The sequence below is a fragment of the Herpailurus yagouaroundi genome, unplaced genomic scaffold, assembly GCF_014898765.1.
Source record: "Herpailurus yagouaroundi ecotype Mexico unplaced genomic scaffold, PumYag 140, whole genome shotgun sequence".
Classification (NCBI taxonomy): domain Eukaryota; kingdom Metazoa; phylum Chordata; class Mammalia; order Carnivora; family Felidae; genus Herpailurus; species Herpailurus yagouaroundi.
Window position 1 is genome coordinate 6,554,640 of NW_024412395.1, and position 24,933 is coordinate 6,579,572.

General features: G+C 42.2%; 1 protein-coding gene across 1 annotated transcript in view; it reads right to left on the reverse strand.

Annotated features, from left to right (window-relative positions):
- CNTNAP5 (contactin associated protein family member 5) overlaps positions 1-20,672 on the reverse strand; it is a 777,640-nt gene extending 756,968 nt beyond the window's left edge. Inside the window, exon 1 of the mRNA XM_040474651.1 lies at positions 20,164-20,672. Within this exon, the coding sequence (XP_040330585.1) occupies positions 20,164-20,245 (82 nt within the window). The 5' untranslated portion in view covers positions 20,246-20,672. The remainder of the gene's footprint in view (positions 1-20,163) is intronic.
- Between the last annotated feature and the right edge of the window lie 4,261 nt (positions 20,673-24,933).

Here is a 24,933-nt window from a genome sequence, read left to right on the forward strand (position 1 = left end):
GGGGGGGCAAGGAGCTCACAACCACCCTGTCAAAAGCTGGGAAAGAATGCTTCACTCATGCACACATAGATAAAATTCACAATCCCTGGCGTCTGGAGTAAGACCTTCCCCTCCTCCCCTCCCTGAGGACACGCAGGGTAATGAGGCTCTCAAAATCTTTCTCTCTTCGTCTTTTCTGGGTCACGGACATGTTTTGGAAATCAGGTGAAATATAAGCCCTTTATCCAAGAAGAACACACAGATGCATACACAGACACAGCAGTCCATCCACGATTTCAGGGGAGTCACGGGCACCTCTTCAACGCAAAATATAAATCCTGGAGAGTGCTAATGCACAGTCCCGGCTGGACTTTCTGTGAGAAGGTCGGGATGGGTGGGAAGCTGGGGCGAGACATGGGCTTTCTGTCGTGTCCTTTCATTCCACTTTCTTCCCCTACACATAAAGCCAGTAGCGGAGGTATGTTTAAAAACTGGTGTTAGAATTTAAAAGGTGAGTTAAGTTAATGTTATCATTAGCCACACAGTGTCCTTTGATCAGTGGGTGATGAGAAATGAGACACACACAACTATAACATCATTCTGTTGTAACACAATCTAGTAACTGCCTTAAAGGGGAAAAAAGATTTAGGCAAATAATTTTTTTTTGATGTTGATTTATTTTTGAGAGAGAGGAGACAGTGAGCACAGGAGCAGGGGAGGGGCAGAGAGAGGGGAAGACAGAGGATCCTAAGCAGGCTCTGCACTGAGTGCCTATCCTGATGGGGGGCTTGAACCCACAAACCGTGAGCTCATGACCAGGGCCTAAGTTGGATGCTTAACTGACTGAGCCACTCAGGTGCCCTGAGAAAGAAATTTTCAACTGGAGGACAAGCCGAAAGGCTTACCGTATGCCCACAGAAATGGACTCAGAAGTTCTTTACCAAGTTTTTTCCTGAGGAGTCCATAAGTCAGAGAAGAATGAGCCTTTAAACCGTGACTGGATACACATTTTGAAGCCAGAGACATGTTTGAAATCTTAGGTTTCATTTGAAAATTCCGTGATATTTTATATCTTGCTCCAGAACATTTCTATTTTCTTAAATAACAAAATGACGTGCATTTCTTAACCTTTGAATGAAACTGGTTCTCCAGGAACCAATTAGTGTGTGTGTGTGTGTGTGTGTGTGTGTGTGTGTGTATGTGTGTGTGTGTGTGTGTGTGTGTGCAGTGTGTGTCTTTCCTTATTATCATTGCTTTCTTCTGTGATGGCAATAATGCTAAAGCTACAGTTGAAAAGCTTGGGTTCAGAGATGAGGTCACCCTGAATGATACGTGTCCCCAAACATGCTGTGATCATTTCACAGCATCCATCATCACGACACTACAGGAGACAGGAACAACCATAGGGCTTTATGAAAAATTTAAACAAGAGTAAAATCACAGAGTGGGGGTGCTCCCGAGTAGGGACCAGTACAGGTATCTCCATAAAGATGACTTTGGGAGGGTAGAACCCCAGGCTGGTGGGACTCTGTCTGCCACTATCAAAGTGACCATGGTTTATATTCAGAAGTTGACTGTGTGTCTACACCAAGAGCTAAAATCAGTTCCTAGTTTGGAACTGTACTCCAAAATTTTTTGGGAAACGAATGTGATTTCCTCCAGTCAACTGTAATTATACATTAAAAAGCTGTTAGAATCTCAGCTCCTAGCAAAGGTCTAAAATTCTCTTCTCAGTGGAAAGAATGTACTGCTTGGTAAACATTAACCATATAGGGTTGTGGGGCCAATTAGTGGTGATGCATGTTAATGACAAGCCTGGTATACAGTAGGCAGTCAATAATGGTAGCTACTAATACTATAAACAGAGACTATGATTCCTTATGATAAATTGCAACCAGATATATTCTGGATGAAAAGAAACAAAACTGAGGCCAATAAAAGGCAGTATATAATTAAGAGCTTAAAGATGTTTTATATATATATATATATATACACACACACACACACAATGTATATATTGTATATACAATATATATATATATTGTGTGTATATATATAGTGTGTGTATATATACACAATATGTATATAGTATATATATAGTATATATATTATATATATATATATATATATAGTACCAGCTTTAAGGGTTCAGAGGAAAGTAATAGTAATGAAGACTACAGAAGAGAGGCCCAAGACTGGATCGGAGAAATCTCTGAAGATAGAGGTAAGATGAAAATTTCTAGTTTACTTGGTTTAGGAGAAACCAACAAGAAAAACTTTTGCAAGATATCCTTGAACAGAGTGAAGAGAACCATTTATATCAACAGAGGGCTAATTAAGTTAATGCAGAAAAGACACCAATGGCCTTTACACGACACAGCTATATGGTGCTTTCTAGCTTGATTCATTTTCAACTTAAAGCTTTATGTTGTTGGAAAACCCTTCTGAAACTCCCCTGCAACCCAGGCTTTCCTTATGGTCACCACACTGTGGCTCCCACAGGTCAGTAAGACAAGTCTGGAGGAATGACTGTGTTCTATTCTGGACATTATATTTTATTAATTTTTTAATGTTTATTTATTTATTTTGAGAGAGTGAGCATGAGCAAGGGAGGGGCAGAGAGAGAGAGAAGGAGAGAGAGAATCCCAAGCAGCCTCTGCACTGTCAGCACAGAGCCTGACGTAGGGCTTGAACTCACAAACTGGGAGATCATGACCTGAGCTGAAATCAAGAGTCAACCACTTAACCGACTAAGCTGCCCCGGTGGCCTGTGGACACTATATTTTAAATACAGCGTTGACAAAGTAGAATGTGTACAAAATAGTGGAACGTGATGGTGGGAAGTGCAAGGAGGGGGAACCATGTTGTAGGAAAAATAAAAGAAGACCAAGACAAATGGGGGTGCTACCCTGATGGACTCGCAGAAAAATCATGATGATGAGGGAGGACACATGGCGTGAGGTGCCCCGGTGAGCAGAGCTAAGGTCAGTGGTCTGGTGGTGCATGGGTGCAGGCTTGGGCACGAAGGGAGAAAGGATGCCCTATGAACTTTATTTTTTGTGGAGGAAAGTGAGGTATCTTGTGAAGTCACAGTTCCATGCTTATAAGATGTAGGATAGGGATGCCCAGGGGTCATAGTCCATTGAGTGTCCAGCTCTTAATTTCAGCTCAGGTCATGATCTCACGGTTCATGGGATCCAGCCCTGCATCAGGCTCTGTGCTGACAGCACAGGGACTGCCTGGGATTCTCTCTCTCCCTCTGTCCCTCCCCCACTCATTATCTCTCGCTCTCTCAAAATAAATAAATAAACTTAAAAAAAAATAGGATGGAGCTGCCAACTGTCTGGAATGCTTTTAGGGAATGTGGAGATCTACATGGGCTATACACGTTACGGCTTCATCACGGAACTTCAAAGGTCTCTTTGCCAATTCTGCACTTTCTGGCTTTTATAACCTGTCTTTTTCAAAAAGCAGAAATCCAGTAGAGGCCAAGGCCAATCATCCCATTTCCATTGAGAAGACAAATTAAACACTGTATTTCTGCTTTAACCACTTTTAAAAATTGAAGATTGGCTTGGAGTAGATAAGCAATCAAAGCCAGGATCCTTATCTAACTAATCTATGAGTTGTTAGATGAGGTAGAAAAATGTCATCTGAATAGACTGGTTCCTGGCCTTTCCTGAATGTCAGGAAGCACCAGTCATAGACCACTTTGGCACATTTTCTTTCTTCCCAGAACTTCCCAAATATATACATATATGTGTACATATATATGTGTATATATATGTGTACATATATATGTGTATATATATGTGTACATATATATATGTTTACATATGTGTGTGTGTGTGTGTGTGTGTGTGCATGGGGCTATCAAAAGAAGAAAAAAAAGATAAATAATTAGAAAATGCTTTGCTATGAAACAGATTTTCACTACTACACAGGGGCACCATGGCACTCTGACTAGTGGCATGACCAGATGATGTTCAAGACTGAAAGTTGAACTACAAGGTAACTAGAAAAACTGAAAAATAGTGTGAAATTTACCTTGTAATTCCCAGTCCAGGATGTGTCACCTTGGTCCCTCTTCACATTGTGCCTACATCGCCCTGCTATCCTTTGTTTGTCTAGTCTACCAGGACAGTATAGCCAGACCATTATTCCTCCAAAAAATAAAATATTTTTGATAAAAAATATTATATGCATATATATATATATATTATATATATATATAATATCAGTATATCAAAAATATATGTGTGCAGCTTCTCCAAAGACACTCCCTCTCTCATTTGTTATTCACAATACCTGATAGGGCAGATACCATCAACCTTGCTTGGGAAAAACATAGAATGATGAGCACAGTCATACAGCCAGTAAATGGAGAAATCAGGACCAGGATATTCCTTCTTCTATTCTAAGGCTCTTGCGATAGGACTAGATGTTAGAAAAAGGTTTAGTGTGTGTGTGTGTGTGTGTGTGTGTGTGTGTGTGTGTGTGTTGTTTTTTTCAATTAACACATGATAGTCCATAAATAACTGACAGATCTCACTAGAGTTTCTCAGACTTTGGCTACTGTGATAATTTGGACTAGATACTTGTCCGATTCTCTGTTGGGGGGGTGCATTTCTGTGCACGGCTGCATGCTTAGTTAACATCCCTGGCTCCTCTCTCCACAAGATACAGTAGCAAGCCTCCAGAGGTGACAACTGAAAATATCTCCAGACATTGACAAATGTTTCCTGAGGCAAAATCACTTCCAGTGGAGAACTCTTGATCTAGTACTATCAGGGTTTTTGTTTTGTTTTTTTTTTTAAGAGAAGCACAAACTAAATTAATTGACACTGAGCACATATGTGTCTTGTACAGACATGTATGCATAAGCACATGTAAACAATGACAAAGAAACTTCCCAGTGCCTTTGGCTTCTTCTAGGAATCAAGTCTTTCTAGCACAACAAAAGCAGAGGCGCCATCTTGGCTTTGGTTTCTAATCTAGAATGAGAATTGGAAGGTGTGTAAAATGGGAGTTTCATTGGACATCGAGTGAGGTGTTTTTATTTCCCCATATGCAGAATGACATCATTTTCCCAAAGAAGCCACAAAACACTTAGCTATAGGAACCCAATAAGTCACATTGAATCATCCAATAAAATTGATATTTATACAGAAAACATAGAAATCTTTACCCCAAACAATGTATCAACAAGGGTGAGAACATCAATAGAGTTATACATTCTCCCCTTAAATTGATTTTGTTTCACATGCTCTGATGTTTTTTGGATTAACTTCACTAATGAATTTGCACAGTGGTCTATTCCCTTGACTACTAAGCTACAGTCTGTGTGCTTAATTATGATATTCTTTCCTAAGTCCAAATCTTTTATCAGGCCATTAACGGCTGGAGAAGATGTGCTGACATGACAGGTAAACTAATCCGTCTTGTTTATAAAGGAGAAAATCAGGAACACAATGTATGTGAATATTTGTACAGAGAAACATATGTACATGCCATGCCTATATGACAGCACACAGCACCTGCCACAATTACACTTTCATTTAAATGTCTTATCAGTTCTTTGTAACCCAGAAGATTACTCAATGTGTGTATGTGTGTGTGTGCATATGGCTAAAACAGTGATGACAAGAACAGCAGGAAATATTTTTATTGCAGACTCACAATTTATTTATTTTTTTTTTGTTTATTTATTGGGGGGGCACAAGAGAGTGAGGGGCAAAGACAAGGGGCAGAGAAAGAGAGAGAGAATTCCACAAGGGGCAGAGACAGAGAGACAGGGAGAGAGACAGAGAGAAGCAGGGCTCACCCAAAGCAGGGCTTGTGCTCACCAAAAGTGGGGTTTGATCTCACCCAAGGCAGGGCTCAAACTCCCCAACTGTGAGATCATGACCTGAACTGAAGTCAGATGCTTAAGTGATTGAGCCACCCAGGCATCCCGCATACTCAAATTTTAGAGAGAATTTCAACCCGGTTTGATATATTAGAAGGTGCCAAAACATGTGGTGCTAACTTTTGTTAATACGGAAGCAAGCACTTTACTTGCACAGGTGCATGCACACACACTCACACACACACACACACGCACACACAGGCTTACACAGACATACATATCACATCTCCAAAACACACGACATGCCATAGGGCATTTGAAGACAAAGACTCGATACCTTAAAACCAAAGGAGCCATTTTGCAATTTTATGTCTCTTCCTGTATTCTTCATCTAATTAGATCATTGTTGAAGGAGCTTTGAGTTTCTCAGGTAACAGCATCTTGGCCTACATAAATTCCAAGGCCAAGGTGCTCATTAATCCCATGTATACTTATCCATATGCTCACGTATCATTATCTCCCGATTATGTTACTGAAATGTCAAGCTGAATATATTTGAAGATCTGCATTCTGTCTATTAGGTAAAAGAACCATGTGAAAGAACCATAAAAAAAAATAACCACATCAAATCAGAATGCAAAGGATGCTTACTGAATACCGCCCTGAACCAGAGCAGCCACAGTGGGAGGTGTCTGCACCCCTCTGCCCAGCATCTATCCCCCTTTCTGGCAAAACATATTCGATTTCAGAAAATAAATAGATATTAATTTCCATCCAAATGCCCCTTTCAATTCATTATCTGCAGAGGTAAATATTCACAAAGGCGACACCCAAGTCAATATTGACCTTGGGGGATAATAAATTTTGACATTTTCCAGAATAAGCAGTTGCATAGAGTGTATACACATGTAAAACTCTACCTGGTACATTAACCACGAAAGAAAATGAGTAATAACTCAAATATATTATACATATACATATATATATGGATGCATATATATTATTTTAAATTATTTATTATATTAACTTCTATTAAGGATGCAGAGCAAGAACATTTGGAGTTTGCTAGGGGGTTTATTTTCCTAAGCAAGTACAGCATACGTCTAGAGTCAGTGTGATTTCCTAATCCACGGCACTATAAGCAAACACAAGCCTATGGTTACGATTCACAGTCTGCCCAGTTATGGGTGAACTGACTGCCACATTCAGGGGTTCGCTTCTATACTGTCCCTCATCCAGGTGCTGTCTGCACTTGGGTTTCACGGAAGCTGTCTATGCTTTAATTCAATCTATCAAGTAGTTATTTTGCTAGTCACCATACGCTAACATGAAATCCCTTCTTTTGAGATGGTCCAAAGGGAATACCTGGGATGGAGGTAGATAATTCAAGGGCCTTTACAAGATAATATTTCTCTAAAATAAGAAGAACTATATTAACTAAGGAGATCAAAACAAAAGGACACATCCTGGATAAGCTACTATCTTTTACATTCTGTTAATGCCAATAAGCTTTTCTTGTCCTAGGACTTATATAAAATTGCATCGGGACAAAAATAGATTTTCAAAGAGTATTAACAATAGGCACCTGGGCAGAGATAATATTTAAAACAGTCAATAACTTTGGGGCGCCTGGGTGGCTCAGTCAGTCAAGCGTCCGACTTCGGCTCAGGTCGTGATCTCAACGGTTCGTGGGTTTGAGCCCCGCGTTGGGCTCTGTGCTGACAGCTGAGAGCCTGGAGCCTGAATCGGATTCTGTGTCTCCCTCTCTCTGCCCCTTTCCTTCTCTCCCTCTCTCTCTCTCTCTCTCTCTCTCTCTCTCTCTCTCTCTCTCTCAAAAATAAATAAAATTAACATTTTAAAAAACAAACTGAAAAAAATTAATAACCTTAATAGCAATCATCAACTGTTCCAAGCAGACGCAGATGCTAGGCACCTAGGGTGGCCTTGCTGCTGGCACACCAGCAAATGTTGGCCACCATGGAGGCTGCCATTCTCCTCCTTCCTCAACACTCTCTTATGCCTAATCACTTTTTCATAAGATTGTAAACTCAGAGATTCCTGCAATTAAGGCTAAGTTTTCACAGGGTACTTCTACAAAGAAACAGCAAGAGAAGAGTAGACTGAGCCGTGGAATTCTATATGTCCTCTCCCTATTTCCCCCAAACAGCAATTGTTGCAATTTCTTTCACATACAGAAATTCGATGTAAGATTTCATTTTGGAAGCCAAAAGTTTCTGCTCTTGAAATACATTTTAATATTTAAGGCCTGGGGTGCCTGGGTGGCTCAGTCGGTTAAGTGTCCGACTTCGGCTCAGGTCATGATCTCACGGTTTGGGGGTTCGAGCCCCGCGTCAGGCTCTGCGCTGACAGCTCGGAGCCTGGAGCCTGCTTCGGATTCTGTGTCTCCCTCTCTGTCTTCCCCACCTCTATTCTCAATTTGTCTCACTCTATCTCTCAAAAATAAATAAATGAAAAAAAATTTTTTTTAATATTTAAGGTCTTATTCTTTGAAACACTGATTCTTTCTGAGAGCTAGCACACAGCATCTATGTAAGCCTCAGTGCCCTTTCCTGAAGCAGTCACTGATAGAGGAGAAGAGGCAAGACCATGAGAGTGCTGGCCATCAAACGAGTCACTTAGCCTCTCTAAACCCAAGCAAGAAGGTCCACTGAGACAAGAAAATAGCTGAAAAAGAGGACAAAGGAGACACACAAAGACAGCCCTCACAACACAGCCAAGCAACAGCCCAGATCGAAGGGAGAAGCACCAGATAGCTGGAAAATAAAGCAGAAAATTGCCTGGCCTGGCTTTCCAGCAGGCTGTGATAAAAGGAGGTCCACACATGGACCTTCTCCATCAAGGAGACACTACAAGGACAACAGGGCAGGGGCTCATCACTGCGCCCAGTCTGTGCGAAGAATGATGGTACTGGGTATGTACTTATCAAACGCAGCCTCCCAGCTACACCCACTGGATGAAAGGACCTTCTGGGCTGTGTGTGGGATGAACACTAGAGCCCAAAGAAGCAGAACAGATCTGAAGGCCATCCAATTTTTGCCTTATTTGAACCTGTGACCTGAGTATCACAAATACAGTTTTTCTTATTAGCACGAACTTAAACAACAGAAACAAACCAACAATAATAAAACCCCCAGAACGTCCATCTAACAAATCCCAGGAGCAGTGCAGTATGATGTAGATGAAAAAGAAATACTGCACTGACTGAGGAAGTTCTCAAAGGAGGCTGAAACTGAACAGACACTAACAGTGGGCACTGATCATGGAATCCATGGGGCTGGTAGTGACAGCACGGAGCCTGGCCGTGGACAGTTGATGGCATAAGCTTTAATGAGTAACGCAATCAACTTTTACAAACGGTTAGAGGCAAAGGAGGTGTTTGCCATGAGGACTTTTAGGTGTAGGGAAAGGACTGCCTGTAAGGTTAGGAAAAGGTAAACCTGGACACTGGGAGGAGTCTGTAGGTCTAGCCTGACAAGGGTTTTCTCACCCTGGGTCAGAGAGAAGGCTGGCTCTGCAAGGCTGAACATCAACTAGAGTTCAAGAATGGCTCAGCCTTGGCATTGGGTTCGAGAAAACAGCAAGTAGAGTGAAAACAAGTACAGACTTTGCAGTTGGGGAAATGTGCACTATAATCCCAGTGTGACCACCTCCTAGCTATTGGATCTTGGGTAAATAATCTGACCATCCGAGCCAGCACGTCCTCACCCTACGATTGAGCAGACAATGACTGTCCCATAGGACTGTGGGGAGAAACAGAAGGAGACCTCATCAGGGGCGCCTGGGTGGCGCAGTCGGTTAAGCGTCCGACTTCAGCCAGGTCACGATCTCGCGGTCCGTGAGTTTGAGCCTCGCGTCAGGCTCTGGGCTGATGGCTCAGAGCCTGGAGCCTGTTTCCGATTCTGTGTCTCCCTCTCTCTCTGCCCCTCCCCCGTTCATGCTCTGTCTCTCTCTGTCCCAAAAATAAATAAAACGTTCAAAAAAAGAAAATTTTAAAAAACAATAAATAAATAAATAAATAAATAAATAAATAAATAAATAAGGAGACCTCATCAGGTACCACCCCAGGCACTGGATGAGGTTTCCGAACACGTGTTCTGGAACATGTGACTTAACTTTATCTCTAATCTCCCGTGTTCCAACATTCCAATCTGCTGGTTTCATTTCTTTTGATTGTGTCAAAAGGTTCCTGATTGTTGTAGAATGAGAGGCATTAATCTCTCTTTTCATATCCTGGTGAGCTCAGCCTGTCTCCAATCAGAAAGAATCTGCCCTGCTGACCCCAATCCTGTAACCTGGCGGAGCTCATTCACTCAAGGGTAAAACCTCACGCATGTGCTTGCACATCTCCAGGTTACTGCAGCAGGGGTGCAGGGCAGACCTGGAAGAGACTCAACAGACTTCTTGCCCACAGCCCCTCCAAACAGCTCCATTTCCGTTCACTTAGCAGGCTTGTGGCTTTCTTTTCCTCCTGTGAATGGATAAGCCCTTCTCACCTCCCATTATTGATTAAGCATAATGTGTATTTCACAGACCAGTTGCAGTTGATGGCACATAAAGTTGCTTTTGCTCCAAATGACAGGAGACACAGAGAAGTTGTTTGTCACACAGGAGCCCTGGAAGGCACACGTAGGGAGAAAGAAAGAGCCAGAAAGCTCAGGCCTGTGCCTCTGGGCATATGTGGCCCTCTGCCATGGGTTAAGTGAATCAACTTTGCTCATCCATTTTTAATTGGCGATCTTGGGAAAATATTTTTTTCATCATAGTATAAACATGGCTATAATGCAGAACAGAATGCAAATGTGTCTGAGAGCTTAAGACAAAAATTCAAGAAATTACATGCTTCAGTGGCTACTTGGAGCAGAATCAAGGATCCCCTGGGTTTTCAGGCACTCTTTCTTTCTTTCTTTCTTTCTTTCTTTCTTTCTTTTTTTTCTGGTGAGTGGCACTTCAGTGGAAAAGTTTGAAAAGTGTTAGCATTGGCCACAAAACACAAAAACGAGCCATTTATTAAATGTTGATTGAGACAAGGCAGGATGAAAAAAGGTAGCAATAGAGATGGAGCAGAGAAAGGAAGAAGAGAAGAGTAGAAGAACGTAAGGAAGGGAGGGATGGGACAAGGGGAGACAAAAAGGAGCATTAAGAAGCAGGTGAATTGGGGCCAAGGGGAAGGAACACCGAAGACAAGAAAGCAGAGAGATGCGATCTAGGAACGGGAAAGGCTGTTTAACAAACTGATCAAGAACAGAGTGGAGGCCAAGGTGCCACAGTCTTATTTTGAAGAAACACTGTTATGTTCTGCTGTTATGTTTTGTTTTGTTGTTGTTTCTGGCACTACATGGACAGCAATCCTAACCCCCCATCCACAGACAGTCAGTGAACCAAAGGCTTTAGGAATGCACACAGAAATGAATGCACAGCAGATGTTTCATAAATATTTTTTAAATGAGTGAATGAATGAATAATTCACTTGAAAATGGAAGAAGCATTTATGATTCACCAATCATTGTACCAGTACCTGACTTTATAACTTAATATTAACAAGAGCATATCTACTATTATCTACCCCATACAGGATTCAGCAGCGCACGGGAGGAAGCTTCTCCTGACCTCCTGCCCGACCCTCCTATAAACAGAGGGCTTTGGACACTGGGGATACTTCACATGACTCCTGCCCGGGTTTACCAGTTTTTCTCAAGATCTGATCAAGGTCACTTCCCCCCATAATGCTGATATTATCTGTAAAGGTCTGCTCACTTTTCTGGAAGGGATGTGCTCATTTTTTCTAGATGGATCTCCCTGTTCCACTCTCCCATGAGGCTCTCTTTGTGAGCTTTTCAGTGAGCAGGTTCACTGGCCATGGCCCTGAAGCTGTGGTCATACCCTGAAGGAGCTCGGGAAACACGTGAGGAATCCCAACAGTCATGTTTCTGTCAGGTGGAGACCAATTCTCCCCACAGTCCCCTTGACATTGGAGTTAACATGAGAACAAGTTTTTATTTGCCTTACCAATCCTTCAGCTGTCTGCTCACCCAGATGAAGGGAGAGTAAGCCCTTCTGCCTTTGCCTGAGAATGGAAACATCTTTGCCCTGATTTGTATTATAACTGATCCTGAGAGAATCCATGTTGAGGTTCATTCGTAATTATAATAACAGGCTTAACTATTAATTCCCACATCATGTGCATTTTGTATAGAGTAATTCACGTTATCCTCGTACTAACTCTACAAGGTCCATGTTAGTATCCATAGGAAATGTTCGCTGAGTGAGAATTAAATCAACCCAGAACTCTATGACATACACCCCTCCCAATCTCCCTCACTGCTGCCCCGTTGCCTACCTGCTTGGAATATGACAGGTCCTGGGCAAAACCAGGAAGTTGGTAACACTTCTCTTAGACACCTTGAACATTCCCATTCCTTGCCCCTCCCCCACTCAGAACATTCTCTTCTTCAGATATCCAGCACCATCTCTTCTATTAACTTTTCTTCAGGAAAAAGTCTGTTCTTCCCCATGAAGTATAGATCAGCATAGATATACATCCTTATATTTTCTCTCAAGCGGGGCTTTGTGTCTTAAGGATTATTTCCGTGCATTCAAAGGCTTTCTCCTGTATTTACAGATTCAGGGCACTGATGGAGTTGGCGGAAGAACTGTCTGGGGACAGATGGGTAGGGGGTGTTGGAATCAAGTGGGCTTTCCCAAATGCCCTGTGGGAGGCAGATCCCTGTCAGGCCTGACCTTAGAATAGGCCTTAATGGGAGGCTTCACATTTGGTGACTGTGCCCACGTAGTTTATAACAAGGAAATGCTAGAATATAACAGACTTTTTTTTCTCCCCCCCTTCTCACATCTTAACACAATCATGAGCTCAGGGAAGAGCCAATCGTAATATCAAAAATGCATGGCCACATGACAGAGAGGAGTGGGAAACAGAGGAAGGAAAAGTGAGAGGGAGGGAGAGAGGGAAGGGGCAAGGGGGTGGAGGGGGAGAGAAGCGAACATGTATATTCAGCAAACAGTGGCCTAGACAAACACCTACCAGCATCTGTCTGTTAGGCAAATTCCTTTAGACTGCTATTTGCCTTGGACCATCTTCAAAGGGATATTTCTGCTTCCAAAGGTGGATAGTTAAAAATAATATACATCATGAGTGTGTTTTGGCATTTCCCTTTCGTTTTTTTTCCTCTCTTCAACATTACTGTTGTCATCCTTTAAAACTCAATCAATTCAGCTGATCCAGTGAACAGATGGCATTAATCAACCCCCAAGAATATGCACAAAAGCAATTAGAAATGTAGAGACATGGAATTTATGCCAGCAAATCAATTATCAATGATAGCAAATCAAGGTGGCACACCCAAGTTCCCCTTGTTTCTCTTTCCAAAGAGCGGCCACTGATCATAGCCATGATCTCTGGTTTACCCCCTCCCCTACCAGAAGGGGATCAAGAACAGAAACACTGAGGTTTAATTACACATTCCTTAATGACTAGTTCTCACTCTGCTGGCAAAATCCAGCGTAATTTACAGACTACAAGATGCATCAGAATGATGGATACAGACAGCATGTGCTATAGAGTGTCATTCAAATATGAAATATACTGCTCTGAGAATATGGTCGTTTGGTATTCCCAGAGAAGAACTTCATTTCAGAGAACAGAGCACCTTTTCTAGCATCTATAGCTCTCATTTGTCAAAAACAATGGAAGCAGTTATAGAATACATTTTAACCACAAATCTGTGCCTTCTGCGAGTTTACTAATTCATATATCCCTATGTTTTCAATGGGCTTGGCCATTGCTTGCTTTCTGGTTCTTTGTGACCTCTGCAGATTCTGAAAATTCCTTCTTTGGGCTCATATTTATTATCACCTGAGTTACCATGATCATCTCTTACCTAGTTTTCTTGCCGCTAGTGTTGGCCCAGTCCAGTCTATGCTTCATACAGTGATAAAAAAAAAAAAAAAAAAAAAAAAAAAACCTGATTCTGTATTATTGAATTACATATACAAAATCCTTCAATGAAGCTTCACAGCTTCAATGGCAAAGATGAGCTCCCCTCCCTGCTTACCGATTTCTCAATTTTTCTGTCCGTTTACCTAGAGCCTGCTCCCACGATTAGTCACCAAAAATAAACCTTACTCTTAAGCCTTCATACAAACAGCTTGTGATAACCTCCCCAACCCCCCCCCCCCCATTTCTCCAGTGAGTGAAATCTGACTCTGTTGAAGTCTTAACTTCTAAGTCTCTTTCCTCCAAGAGCCTGCCTTGATGCCCCAGTCAGTTTGAGATGCTCATTTCGTCTCTCACATTACACGTTGTGCTTATCTTTGTTCTAGCACTTATCACTTTGACGTGATTAAAGATTTATTTTTCTGGCTGCCCATGTGCAAAGTTCCTTGAGATCATAGACTATATTTTCTTATTCATCTTACTTTCTCTGGTTCCTAGAAAAACCTGAGTTTAGGAAAGAGAGCCTTCAGTTGGGACACATTTCTTCAATAAGTTTTTCAAATGAGTGACATATATGAACTATTAACACTTCAAGCTTCTTCCAAGCACAGCTTAGAGGGATGACACTGGAGGCTCAGGACAATGTTTTGGGGGTCATGTGGTCAGTAGGCAATAAAATAAAATCCTTCCAGTAACTTACTACTAAAATCCTGTTAAATAGCATTCAAACTTTTCCTTTTTATACTGAACCCCGGGCTATGAAGAAAAATTTTTATGGCTATATATTTGTATGTTTCCAGCTTATATAGGAAATGTTCATTAAAATTGCAAAAGCAAGTTAATAAAATTAGCTCAAACTCGGTACGGAGGTCAGGTCTTCTTACCATTTCCAAAACAATAATAAGTAATACTTGCCAGTTAAAAAAAAAAAAAAAGCCAAATACATTTTAAAAGACTCTAGCAACAGGACCATAGAAGAATTTTTGTTCAAATTCTTAGTTGGAAACCATTCACTGATTCTCTCATCCATTCCTTCGGCCAATGTTTTAGGTACTGAATATAGACATTCAAATGGAATACGATAATTGGGGAACCGTGCACCTATGTGGAGAGACAAGGATTAACAGAAGTGTTGTGGAAATATGAGAAGTCATACATAGGGGCACTTGACCCAGTAGAGGGAAAGCGTGTATGTGTGTGTGTGTGTGTGTGTGTGTGTGTGTGTGTGTGTGCTTACAAGTCTTCATCAAGGCTATGCTGTTCCTCCATCCAGTTTTTTATTGAAACTTAAAAGAAAACTAAAGCATCTGGTGCTTATCCAGATATAAGGCCTCTTATATTTGACCATTGTGATGTTTGGGATCCAGCATCAAATCTAGATTCCAATTTTCTTTCTTTCTTTCTTTTCTTTTTTTTTGTAGTGTATAACTCAGGAGTTGGCTGTGGTGGAAACTGCTCCCTCCCTGCCCTTTACTATGGATAGAGCTATGGAGACTATCCTAACCATAGGGATCCCAAGGCAACTTGCCAACTCACATACAGCCCCCAACTGAATGCACGGGAATTAATTTCATAGCTTGCAGAGTCTGATCTTTGGAGATAGACACAGGTCCAAATTTTGATTTTTTTTTCATTGCTTAGTTTTATGATCCTGGGAAAATTATTAACTTCTATTAACCTTAGATTCACTCATCTGTAAACTGGATTTAATAAAGTCTACCTAGATGTGCTACCTTGCCAAATTATGTGGACACAGCATATGAAGTGAGAGATACGAAGTGCACTGTAGTTAGAAGGAATTAAAACCTATTATGTTGTTATTCTAAATATAATTGCTTAACAATTTTCAGCATGGCCATCATAGAAGCATCCAAATGGAATGACCAGTAGGCAACATCAGGAGTTAAAGACAAAAATACATTAGGACTAGATAGGACCTTAATAATCATTCGATACAACTCCTTCAGTTAATACACCAAGATCATTAGGATAAGTCAATAACCTCTACAAGGACACCTGCCGGAAGGTGTCAGAGATCTGATGAATGAAGACAGCTTCCCTAATGTATTAAAAATGCTATTACTGGCTCAAAGTGAGTACACAGAATCTTCAGGACAAAGTCTCATTGAGTGAACGATGACTCTATTATGATCTTTGTGGTAACTGGACCTTCTCCCCATCTTCCTAACTGGCAGGGATAATTAGCATCCTATATTCTAGCCATATTTCAGCAGAGTTCTGGCAAAGAAGCTACAGGGCTTTGGATCACCAGTGAAAGCTTTTAGGAACATTTCAAACGATATCACATCGCTTTGTTTTGTAACAAAGGGGCACTGAAAAGTAAAATGATGTAGAAAAGGAAAACGGGGTCCTACTAAAGAAAGAAAAGGCAATTGGGAAGAGCTGGAATGAAAAAGAAAGAAAACGTCAATTTAGAGGAGAGTTATTCATTTGAATGAGAATAGGGGCTGGGGGGAGGTTATTCGAATGGAAACCAATTTTCTCATAATACCCTGGTGTGAACATTCCTCTTCTAGTTTTTCAGGTATATTTTCCAATGATGAAAATATGAATCTGGTTTGGAGATGGGGGCTCTAAGGGTTGAAGGGAAAGAGAGTTCACATGAATTGTGAAAGATCAGCCTAGCCTGTTCAACCTTGGAAAAATCTTTAGGACTCTTCCAAATCACCCTTGTAGTGCTTCCTTTACTTCTGCTGACTGTAAATGCCACAAAAGTACACCTCAAACACTCTCCTGCTGGAAAAAGTCAGCCTGATCTTTGTTTATTTATAATTTTACCTATCGACTGGGTTTGCGCAGAAGCTTCAGATCACTCAAAGTATATCGCATCTCTTTACTTGAAGATGTTTATGAATGGGAGTGACGTCCTAGGATACTTTAGATGAAGTTCCGTCTGTGATGAATGGCATCATCAGAGAATAAAGAGTTGTTTATTTCTTTCTCAAGGCTGTTATCTCCTTGAACCTGGTATGTAGCACCAGCAGGTAAGATGCTTGAGGATCATTCAAAGTGACTTACTGGGTCAAAATTAAGGCTGTCATAATCACATAACATCTGACGATTGTTAAAAATAGAACGAAAAGTGACCCTGTGAGTATCCCATGCATTGCTTTTATCTTCTGAGTGCAAGTTGTATTATAATAGTCTTTCAACATACCTAATATTTGAAGAATCTTCTCAGTAAAATATTGAGCTGCTGTTCTGTTTGGGAGAAGAAACACATCTCAATAGCTGTTTTATACCCAAGCCTCTGAGTACAGGGAAAGTTGCATAACTGGACAGGCGTCTGACCTGTTAGCTGTGGCATAACCAGGGCTAGAACCCGTCAGCATTTCAAACTCCTACTTTCACTCGAACACCAGCAAGTCACATCGTTTCTTCTTGTGTCAAAGGAGTTGATATTATATGTAAAATGGTTTTCCATTTAACGCTGGTCTATCATAGCTACATTCGAAATTAACTAACTCCCTCAGGGTAAACCCAAAGGAGATGTTGTAGCTACTTAATATCCTGAAAATCTGGAATGGGGGAATTTCCAGAGTTTTTATTACTGGTTGGTAATTATGTTCTCCGCACAGATTCCTAATATCTATTCTGTAGCTGGCCTTCTAACCTGACTTTATTTTAATTTTGTGTAATTAGAAACTTATAAAATCTATAATTGGGTAAGCATTCATTTCTCTCTTACAGATGAACACCCAAGTTTTGGTCAGATTATGAGAAAATTAAACATGCACACACGCACACACACGCACACACACACTCATCCTACACACACTAGTAATATCAACACATTATTATTAGAATAATGTAAACAATTAAAAGTTGTTTTTATTTGAACAAAGTTCACAGGCATTCTTAGGTACCATTTAGCATCTTGGGTAAATACCCCATTTCGGGGGCTACTGTCATGAATGAGGGAAAATATAACTTCAAAATATAAAAAAATCTTGAAAAAAACTCTCCAAATAACCTATATACTTACACAAATTGACTATTAGGAAGGAGATTTATCTTCCTCAGTATATGCATATAATTGCTAATGGATTGTAGATAAATAGTAAATCAAAGCCCTGTATTTAATGGATAAAGTGTGTGCACAATTGAAGTCTGGGAGAATTGTGGAATGTTAATGTTTTTTTTTTCCTTAGAGGTTCTGCAACACAGGTTCTGAAGACCACCAAGATACACTGATTTGAGAGGCAATTTTCTGCTGCCATTCTATTGAATTAATGCATTTTGTTCGGCATGATAAAAAACATGTATCATTCTTTGAGAACACCGTCCCCCAAATATTTAGCAAGCAGTGTGCCCTCAATTGAAATGTTGATTGGAAATAGGGAAATCAAACTGTCACCTGATGAAATACTAAAGCTCATTATCACAAAGTTCCATTTTCAATGTTAAGAATTAGCTTTATTGCTGCATCAGTAAGCACGAGCCTTAAATCCACGCCATGTAGGTTTCATGAGCATTATTACAACATATTAACCATAATTCAATTAATTTACAGAAAATGGCATTCTGCAACTTATTTTTTTTTCCTTTGCTCTTAAGAAAAGGTGCTGTATAAGGAAGCCCAAACCACATTCTTACAGAATATGTTCTACCTCTTTCGCCCTTATTCCTCACCCCACCTTTGTGGATCTTCAAAATATTCACTATTTCCAAAGAAGTAAATGTGCTAAAGGAAAAAGAGCCATTTCACGGCTACACCTTTGCATCATTAGGACAATACTGACCTCTAGTGTTTTAGGAGGTAGACAGGCTAACTCAGCATCATGCCTAACTTCCTCTAACTAAACCACTTAGATGTTTTTCTAAAGCACCATGGGAACAATTTCACTTAAAAGAAGAAAAAGGAGAAGGAAGAGGAGGAAGAGGGGGAGGAGGGGGGGAAAGAGGGAGGAGGGGTAAAAGAGAAACATCAGATTCTAACCATTTTCTTTCTATTCTCTGAAATGATTTCTAAACTAAGTCCCTCTGGCTCCTTCCTCCCTTTAGAGAGACTGACCTCTTTAGCCCTCCTTTAGAATACAAACTTTCATAGTGTCTTTATAAGGCATATACCTTATAAGTATGGATTCTGAGTCTCCAAAACTTCCAATCACAGATAGAGACTCTGGCTCTGCTTTGGATCATTTCCAGTAAACAACATTTGTCTAAATGTCCTCCCTTGAGATGCAACACTGGGTTGAGTACCTCTTACCCAAGGTCCTCTTGGACCTAAGAGGGTGAGGAGTGATATAGGGGGATTGACAAGTACTAAGTAGTCTTCCCATCTTTCTCTAACAGGGATGTTATGTCCCAACGTGCTTAAGCAATTCTGAGGTTCCTGGCCGGGTTAGCAGAGAGGGGAGCAAGCACAGAAACTCAAGGAACCTTGATAAACCATCTTTGGAAACAACACAGATGGCTTAATTGCGTTCTTTCTCATTTAGGAGTTCCCAAGCTGGAAAAACTTCCCTCTCTCTGCCTAGAGAGGCAGCTGAGCAATTGAGCTTGAACCTCTGATGGCTCCAGCGATTTATTCAACTTTGACGAACTGGGTTCTTTAAATACACAGTGCAGGTGGCGGATCCCCAGGTGTCCAGCCTTCCTGCCTATTAAATTAAATGCCCTGCACTTGCTGAGGTTAGAGCTTGGACGACAGAGGGTACACTTAGTGCATACTCATTATGTGTTCTTTGGCACAAAGATTTTGGGGGTGGAGTGTGCATCAAAAGCTCTTCCTTCTGGAACAGGGGCAGCCATTGATCTTGTGGTTTGACTACACTGGGCCACGACTCTTAGGCCAAAACTCCCAATCCCAGGAAACCGGTGCCTCTCGGTTGCGAGATACCCCAGCTGAAGCTTTCTGCCTGGGGGAGAGCTGAAAGCCGCGTCTCGTGAGGCAGTGGGCACACTGCAAATCCCAGGCAGCCGCATTCGGAGACTGTCACCGCTATCAGCCAGCGCGGTGGCCGGGAGCATCTGTATCTCGGGGAGCTCACAGCCCTCAGTGCCTACGATCTGAACCCGGGGCCCTTCTCAGGAAAAGCTCTGCTAAGACACCAGGCAGGCGTAGAACGCGGAGCTGGCTTGAGGCTAAAGGAAGGCGATCCCTCCCTTCTCCCCGGAACTTTGCGATTCGGGAAGAAGGGCAGGCAACCCGGCGGGGCTGGCTCATCGGAGCTAACTTTTGGGATGGTTTGAGGGATGGAACCACACCAATCAGCAACCCCCGCCCCCCTTCCCCTCTGCTCGGGGCAGGCACAACTGAACACGCGTGGACACTTGAGTGTCTTTCTCCCACGCTCGCATTCCCCACCTCACCTACCCGCTCCCAGCTCCTGGTACTCACAATTTGTCGCCGTGAATCCTACATGCCACAAGCCGAAGAGCAGCAAAGTGAGAACGCTGGTCAGCCGTGGTACAGAATCCATTTCCCCCGAGGAAGCGGTTCCTCCCAGTCGGATCCCAAATTCGCAGGCGCCGGCCGCGGCTGCCGCTGCGCCTTCTCTCTCTCTCTCTCTCTCTCTCTCTCTCTCTCTCTCTCTCTCTCTTTCTCTCTCTCTCACTCCTGTCGTCCTCTCTCCTGCGCGCCGCCTGGCCCCCTCCCGCCCCCCCAAGGAGAGCCACTCGCTGCTTCACTCCATCCCGTGTCCAGAAGCTCCACCGAAAGCACAGCGGGGTCTGCCTTGGAGCTGCGGCTGGAGCTGCGGGGCCCGCACCTGCCGCTCGCTGTGCGCGCCCGCCTCGCCCGCCTCGCCCTCCGCTCCCCCTCCTTAAAGGCGCAAAGCCGAGCCCCGCTGCAACAGCAAGCGGCGAGCCGGGCGCACGGCCGCTGCACCTCGGCCGCGGGCGCTGGGATCCGCACCCGGGCCGGCCGCTCCTTATAGGCGAGCAGGGCGCGCGGCACCGCCCCCGGCCAGGCCCGCCCCGCGCCCTCCTATGAGAGCGGCCTGGGCGGGTCCTTCAGGCCCCGCGCGGCGGCCGGGCGCTCCGGCTGCCCCGGGGGCCGCGGGCCCCTCTCCCGCGCGCGCTCACCGCCCTACCCTCCCCTCCCCTCCCCTCCGCACCCGCCCGGGGGAAGCAGAGGCGCTGACCTTTCCCCCAGGTTTTCCTAGAACGCCGCTGCCCTAGGCATTCTGCAGGGAGTTGCAAGACAGAACGCAGCGGCCAGAGCGAATTTCCCGTGGAAACCTTGGCAAGGAGCTAATGACATGCCTTTTTTCTTTTTCTTTTTTCTTTTTCCTTTTCTTCCTCTCTCTCTTTTTTTTTCTTTCTTCTTTTTTTTCTTTCTTTTTTTCTTTTTTTCTTCTTTCTTTTTTAAGGGGAGAGGGAAGACTTGAATTTTTGAAGGATTTCCCCCGGGGTTGCTTCCTACTAAGGAAGGCCGACGGGTGTGGGCGGTGTTGGGGTTTTTGATGTAGCGACTTAATGTCAGGTCCGCGCCCCCTGCTCTGCGACCCCCGCGCCGGGATGCCACAGCTCGCACTTTCAGGGCGGCCACATACACACAAACACACACACACACACACACACACACACACACACACACACCCTCCATGCTGTTGGCAGGGAGCTTGGGGCGACCACTGTAAGATGTTCCGGGCTTTAGGTCTCCGAGAGAGGGAGACACAAATTAGGTGTGGTAATGGGGAGAGTCAGGGTGGGGGCCCCGGTTGACTCCGAAGATTGGAGATCTGAGCCTCCCACCCCCGCCCCATCCCACCACCCCACCCCACCCCCGCTGAGGGATTTAAATTTTAAAGGAGGTAAAGAGTAGTTCTTTTTCTTCCTGGATGCTTATTAGAAACCCTGGTTCTGTCTTTGGCTTCTGGTTTGCATCTGGGGACTTTACCATAAATCAGTTTATTTTGTTTTTATTGGAAGCTGTCAGAGAGCTGCCAAACCTTAACAAAATGAGGGACCATAACGATTTCTCCTATGTAAAGCTTACAATCAAGTTAGGGGTAGAGTCACTTCAGAGGAAGTTGATGTCTCCCCTTCCCTCCCCATCCTCCCTCCTGCAGCAGCATCTAGGCTGCTTCTGCATGAATCCTAAGGTTAACTTTGTGGTTTTTGGTTAGAGCTCTGCTCACATCTTCGGAATACTAAAAGGGAGTTGAATAACAATTCGATTTGTGACACCATTATTTTCATAGAGAGGAGAGAATTCTGGGGGTCCTTTCACGTGTAACTTACAATGATGCTCTTGTCTCCGAGCTTCTAATTGAAAATAACTGTGCCAGCTACTAGATTCTTGGGCAACCGGAAGACTTCTCCGGCACAGGCTTTACCTGTGGAAGGACGGCCATTTCCAGGGGATGGTGAGTCACAACACTTCAAAGCTGAGGTGATCCAAGAAGCTACCCTGGTGGCAGGGGTCTGAGTAAGGAGGGGGCTGGTGCCCAAAGTCAAGCTGATCGGTCTTGCCTCTCCTACTGAGTGTCCCAAGTGCTGCCACCCAATCTGTGGCCTTTGAGCATTTCAGTTTCAAAAACACCTATGTAGGTAATTTAATCATACTGGAGAGTGTAGAAAATAATAGGCACCATTATCCAGCCTTGTATGTTCTTTAACAGACGGTTTTTAGAAGAAATAAAATAGTACAAATATAATTTAAGTTGCTTTTGCATTCTTGTCTAATCCCAGTTATCTCCTACCATATCTAAAGGTAAATACTTTTATTCTCATTCTCATACATTGTGTTTTTATACATTTACCACACATATTTACATCCCTAAACAATATATGGTATCACTTTGGTTGCCTTTAATCAATATATAAATGGTATCATACTGTTTCATTTTGCACCTTGCAATTTACTCGGCATTATATTTTTCCAATTTCTTTGCTTGGATATATGTAGTGCTAATTCTTTCATTTTAACTGCTGTGTTATATTTCATTTTATAAATAAGCCACAACGTAGTCATTAATTGTTCTGCTTATGAACCTACAGACTATTTCCAGTTTGCTTGTTTGTTTTTTCTCAATGTGAACTATGCACTCTTATACCAGTCTCTTACTTTTTCTCAAATATGTACTTAGGAGTAGAATTTCCATATCTTATGAAATGCTTATCTTCAGCTTTAGCAGGTATCTCCAATTGCTTTGTAAAATGATGTTAGCAATTCACATGTCTTCCCCCACTAGCAGTGGGTGAGATTTCCCCTTGCTCCATAAGACCTCTCTTTTTACAAATGGAAATATGATACCCAGAGAGTACAGATTTTTGTTCACAGAGTTTAACGCTCCCCGACATCATCCCATTTTCTACACCTCTCCAAAAAATATTTACATAAATAAATATTTTCTTTTAATTATGAAAGATGTGGGCTTCATTTCCTATTACAGTGACTTAAAACTGAATCTATCTGGGTCAATAAAATGTGCTTGAAATATATATTAAAAGGCAATTAGGGAAATTTGTTACGGGAAGCCCCCAAACTGTGAATAATCTTCTAGATATTAGTAAATATTGGAACTCTGCATTTAGATGTTCACATGCAATCCTAGTGTATAGTATATAAATTGCACCTAATTTAAAGCTCTATTTACAGTTGTAGCTTTCCTCTCTCTCTCTCAAATACACCTGTTCTCAGAGCAACTTTGAGCCTGAAACAGCAGACATTTGTCTAAGATTTGTTAACATTTCAGGGGTAAACAGCTGTTCCTCTTAGACAATAGTGTAAACAATACCATCTTCTGGGGGCATTTTGCCAACACGTTTTTATTAGCTGTAGAATATTAATCACTGTTAAAACCGTTCTCAGCCAGATTGATATTTACCTTTTGAAATTCTTTCGTCAACCTTTTAGTCTGACAAATCCACCTTTCAAATGCTGGAGTGGAAGCTGAATATCGTCCCTTAACCCCCATGTTGCTTGATATAGAACTCATACTAGCAGAACACCTTACTTTGAAGAAGCTTAAAAATGATGCATAGATAGAGCAGATTGATTGCTCCTAGGAAATGAGGAAAAATGGATCACTGAAACCCTCAGACGCTTGCATCTTAGAAGGATAAATCGGAACATCTTCTCAAGACAAACGCATATCTGAAATCTTAAAAAAGAAATGAAGTGGACAGGACTCGGTGTTCATGTCCCTTCAATTTTCCCTTGGGCCCTCCCACTTCCTTCCTTTTAATAGAGTGGCAGGGAAAGAAGCATTCATCCCCTGGCATCTTAGCCTTGGAATATTCAACAGGTGGTTTGCCTCCTTGATTCTGTAATTCTCCTGTGAGGCATGTAGCAGCTATGTTTGACCATCTCCATGTTACAGATGATATCCTAAGAGGAGACAGATATTGACATCTGAAGGATCACACAGAATGAATGGCCCCAACTGACAGGACACCTTAAAATGAAAACCCATCCATGTTTTTTTCCTTTGTCTTTATAGAGCTTATAGGTAAAATTCACTGTGACATATGGGTACCTGGCGTGTACGAGAGAGGAATCTGCATTGGTCACCATAGTCTGTTGTGCGTCTCACTACTTTTGGATTATTTCAGCTTCACATATTCATGGTTTGTTGTAAAGATGGCAGGATGATTTCTGCTGCCACTCATATCTTTAAAAATAGAGTTCTTAAAAATATTGATGTGGCAGAAAGTTAATTTAATATTCTTCTTTTCATTCTTCTTTTAAAAAATGTTTTAATTTTTTTTCTTTTTTTGTTTTTGTTTTTGATTTTTTCTCCTTAGAGCATGTGGCCAGTAACATGCTACACCTGTAGGGTGTAGGAAATGGCAAGAAAAAAAAAGTTCCTGCTCTCCAGGAGCTAAAAATGACTTGGGAGAGTAAGATGTTTAAAAAGTTAAGATGACAATACAAATTAGCATATGTTTAAGTGCCAAATCGCCCAGATAATAAGTGCTATAGGTGTTTTTAAGTTGACAAAGATTGCTTCCTCTGGGAAGGAAAACTTGCAATTGGCATAAGGAAGTGGTTGTCTCTTTGGGGGTAAATGGATTTGAGTCACTCTTTGCCATGAGGCTTGTTATTGAATTCAGGTTAGGTCGGATGCATTTGCCCTCACAGGAAGTCACGTTAGGATAATGAAGGCAGAATTCTACTTTTACAGAAGAACTGGCTTTTCCATTAAGGCAAAAGGACCTC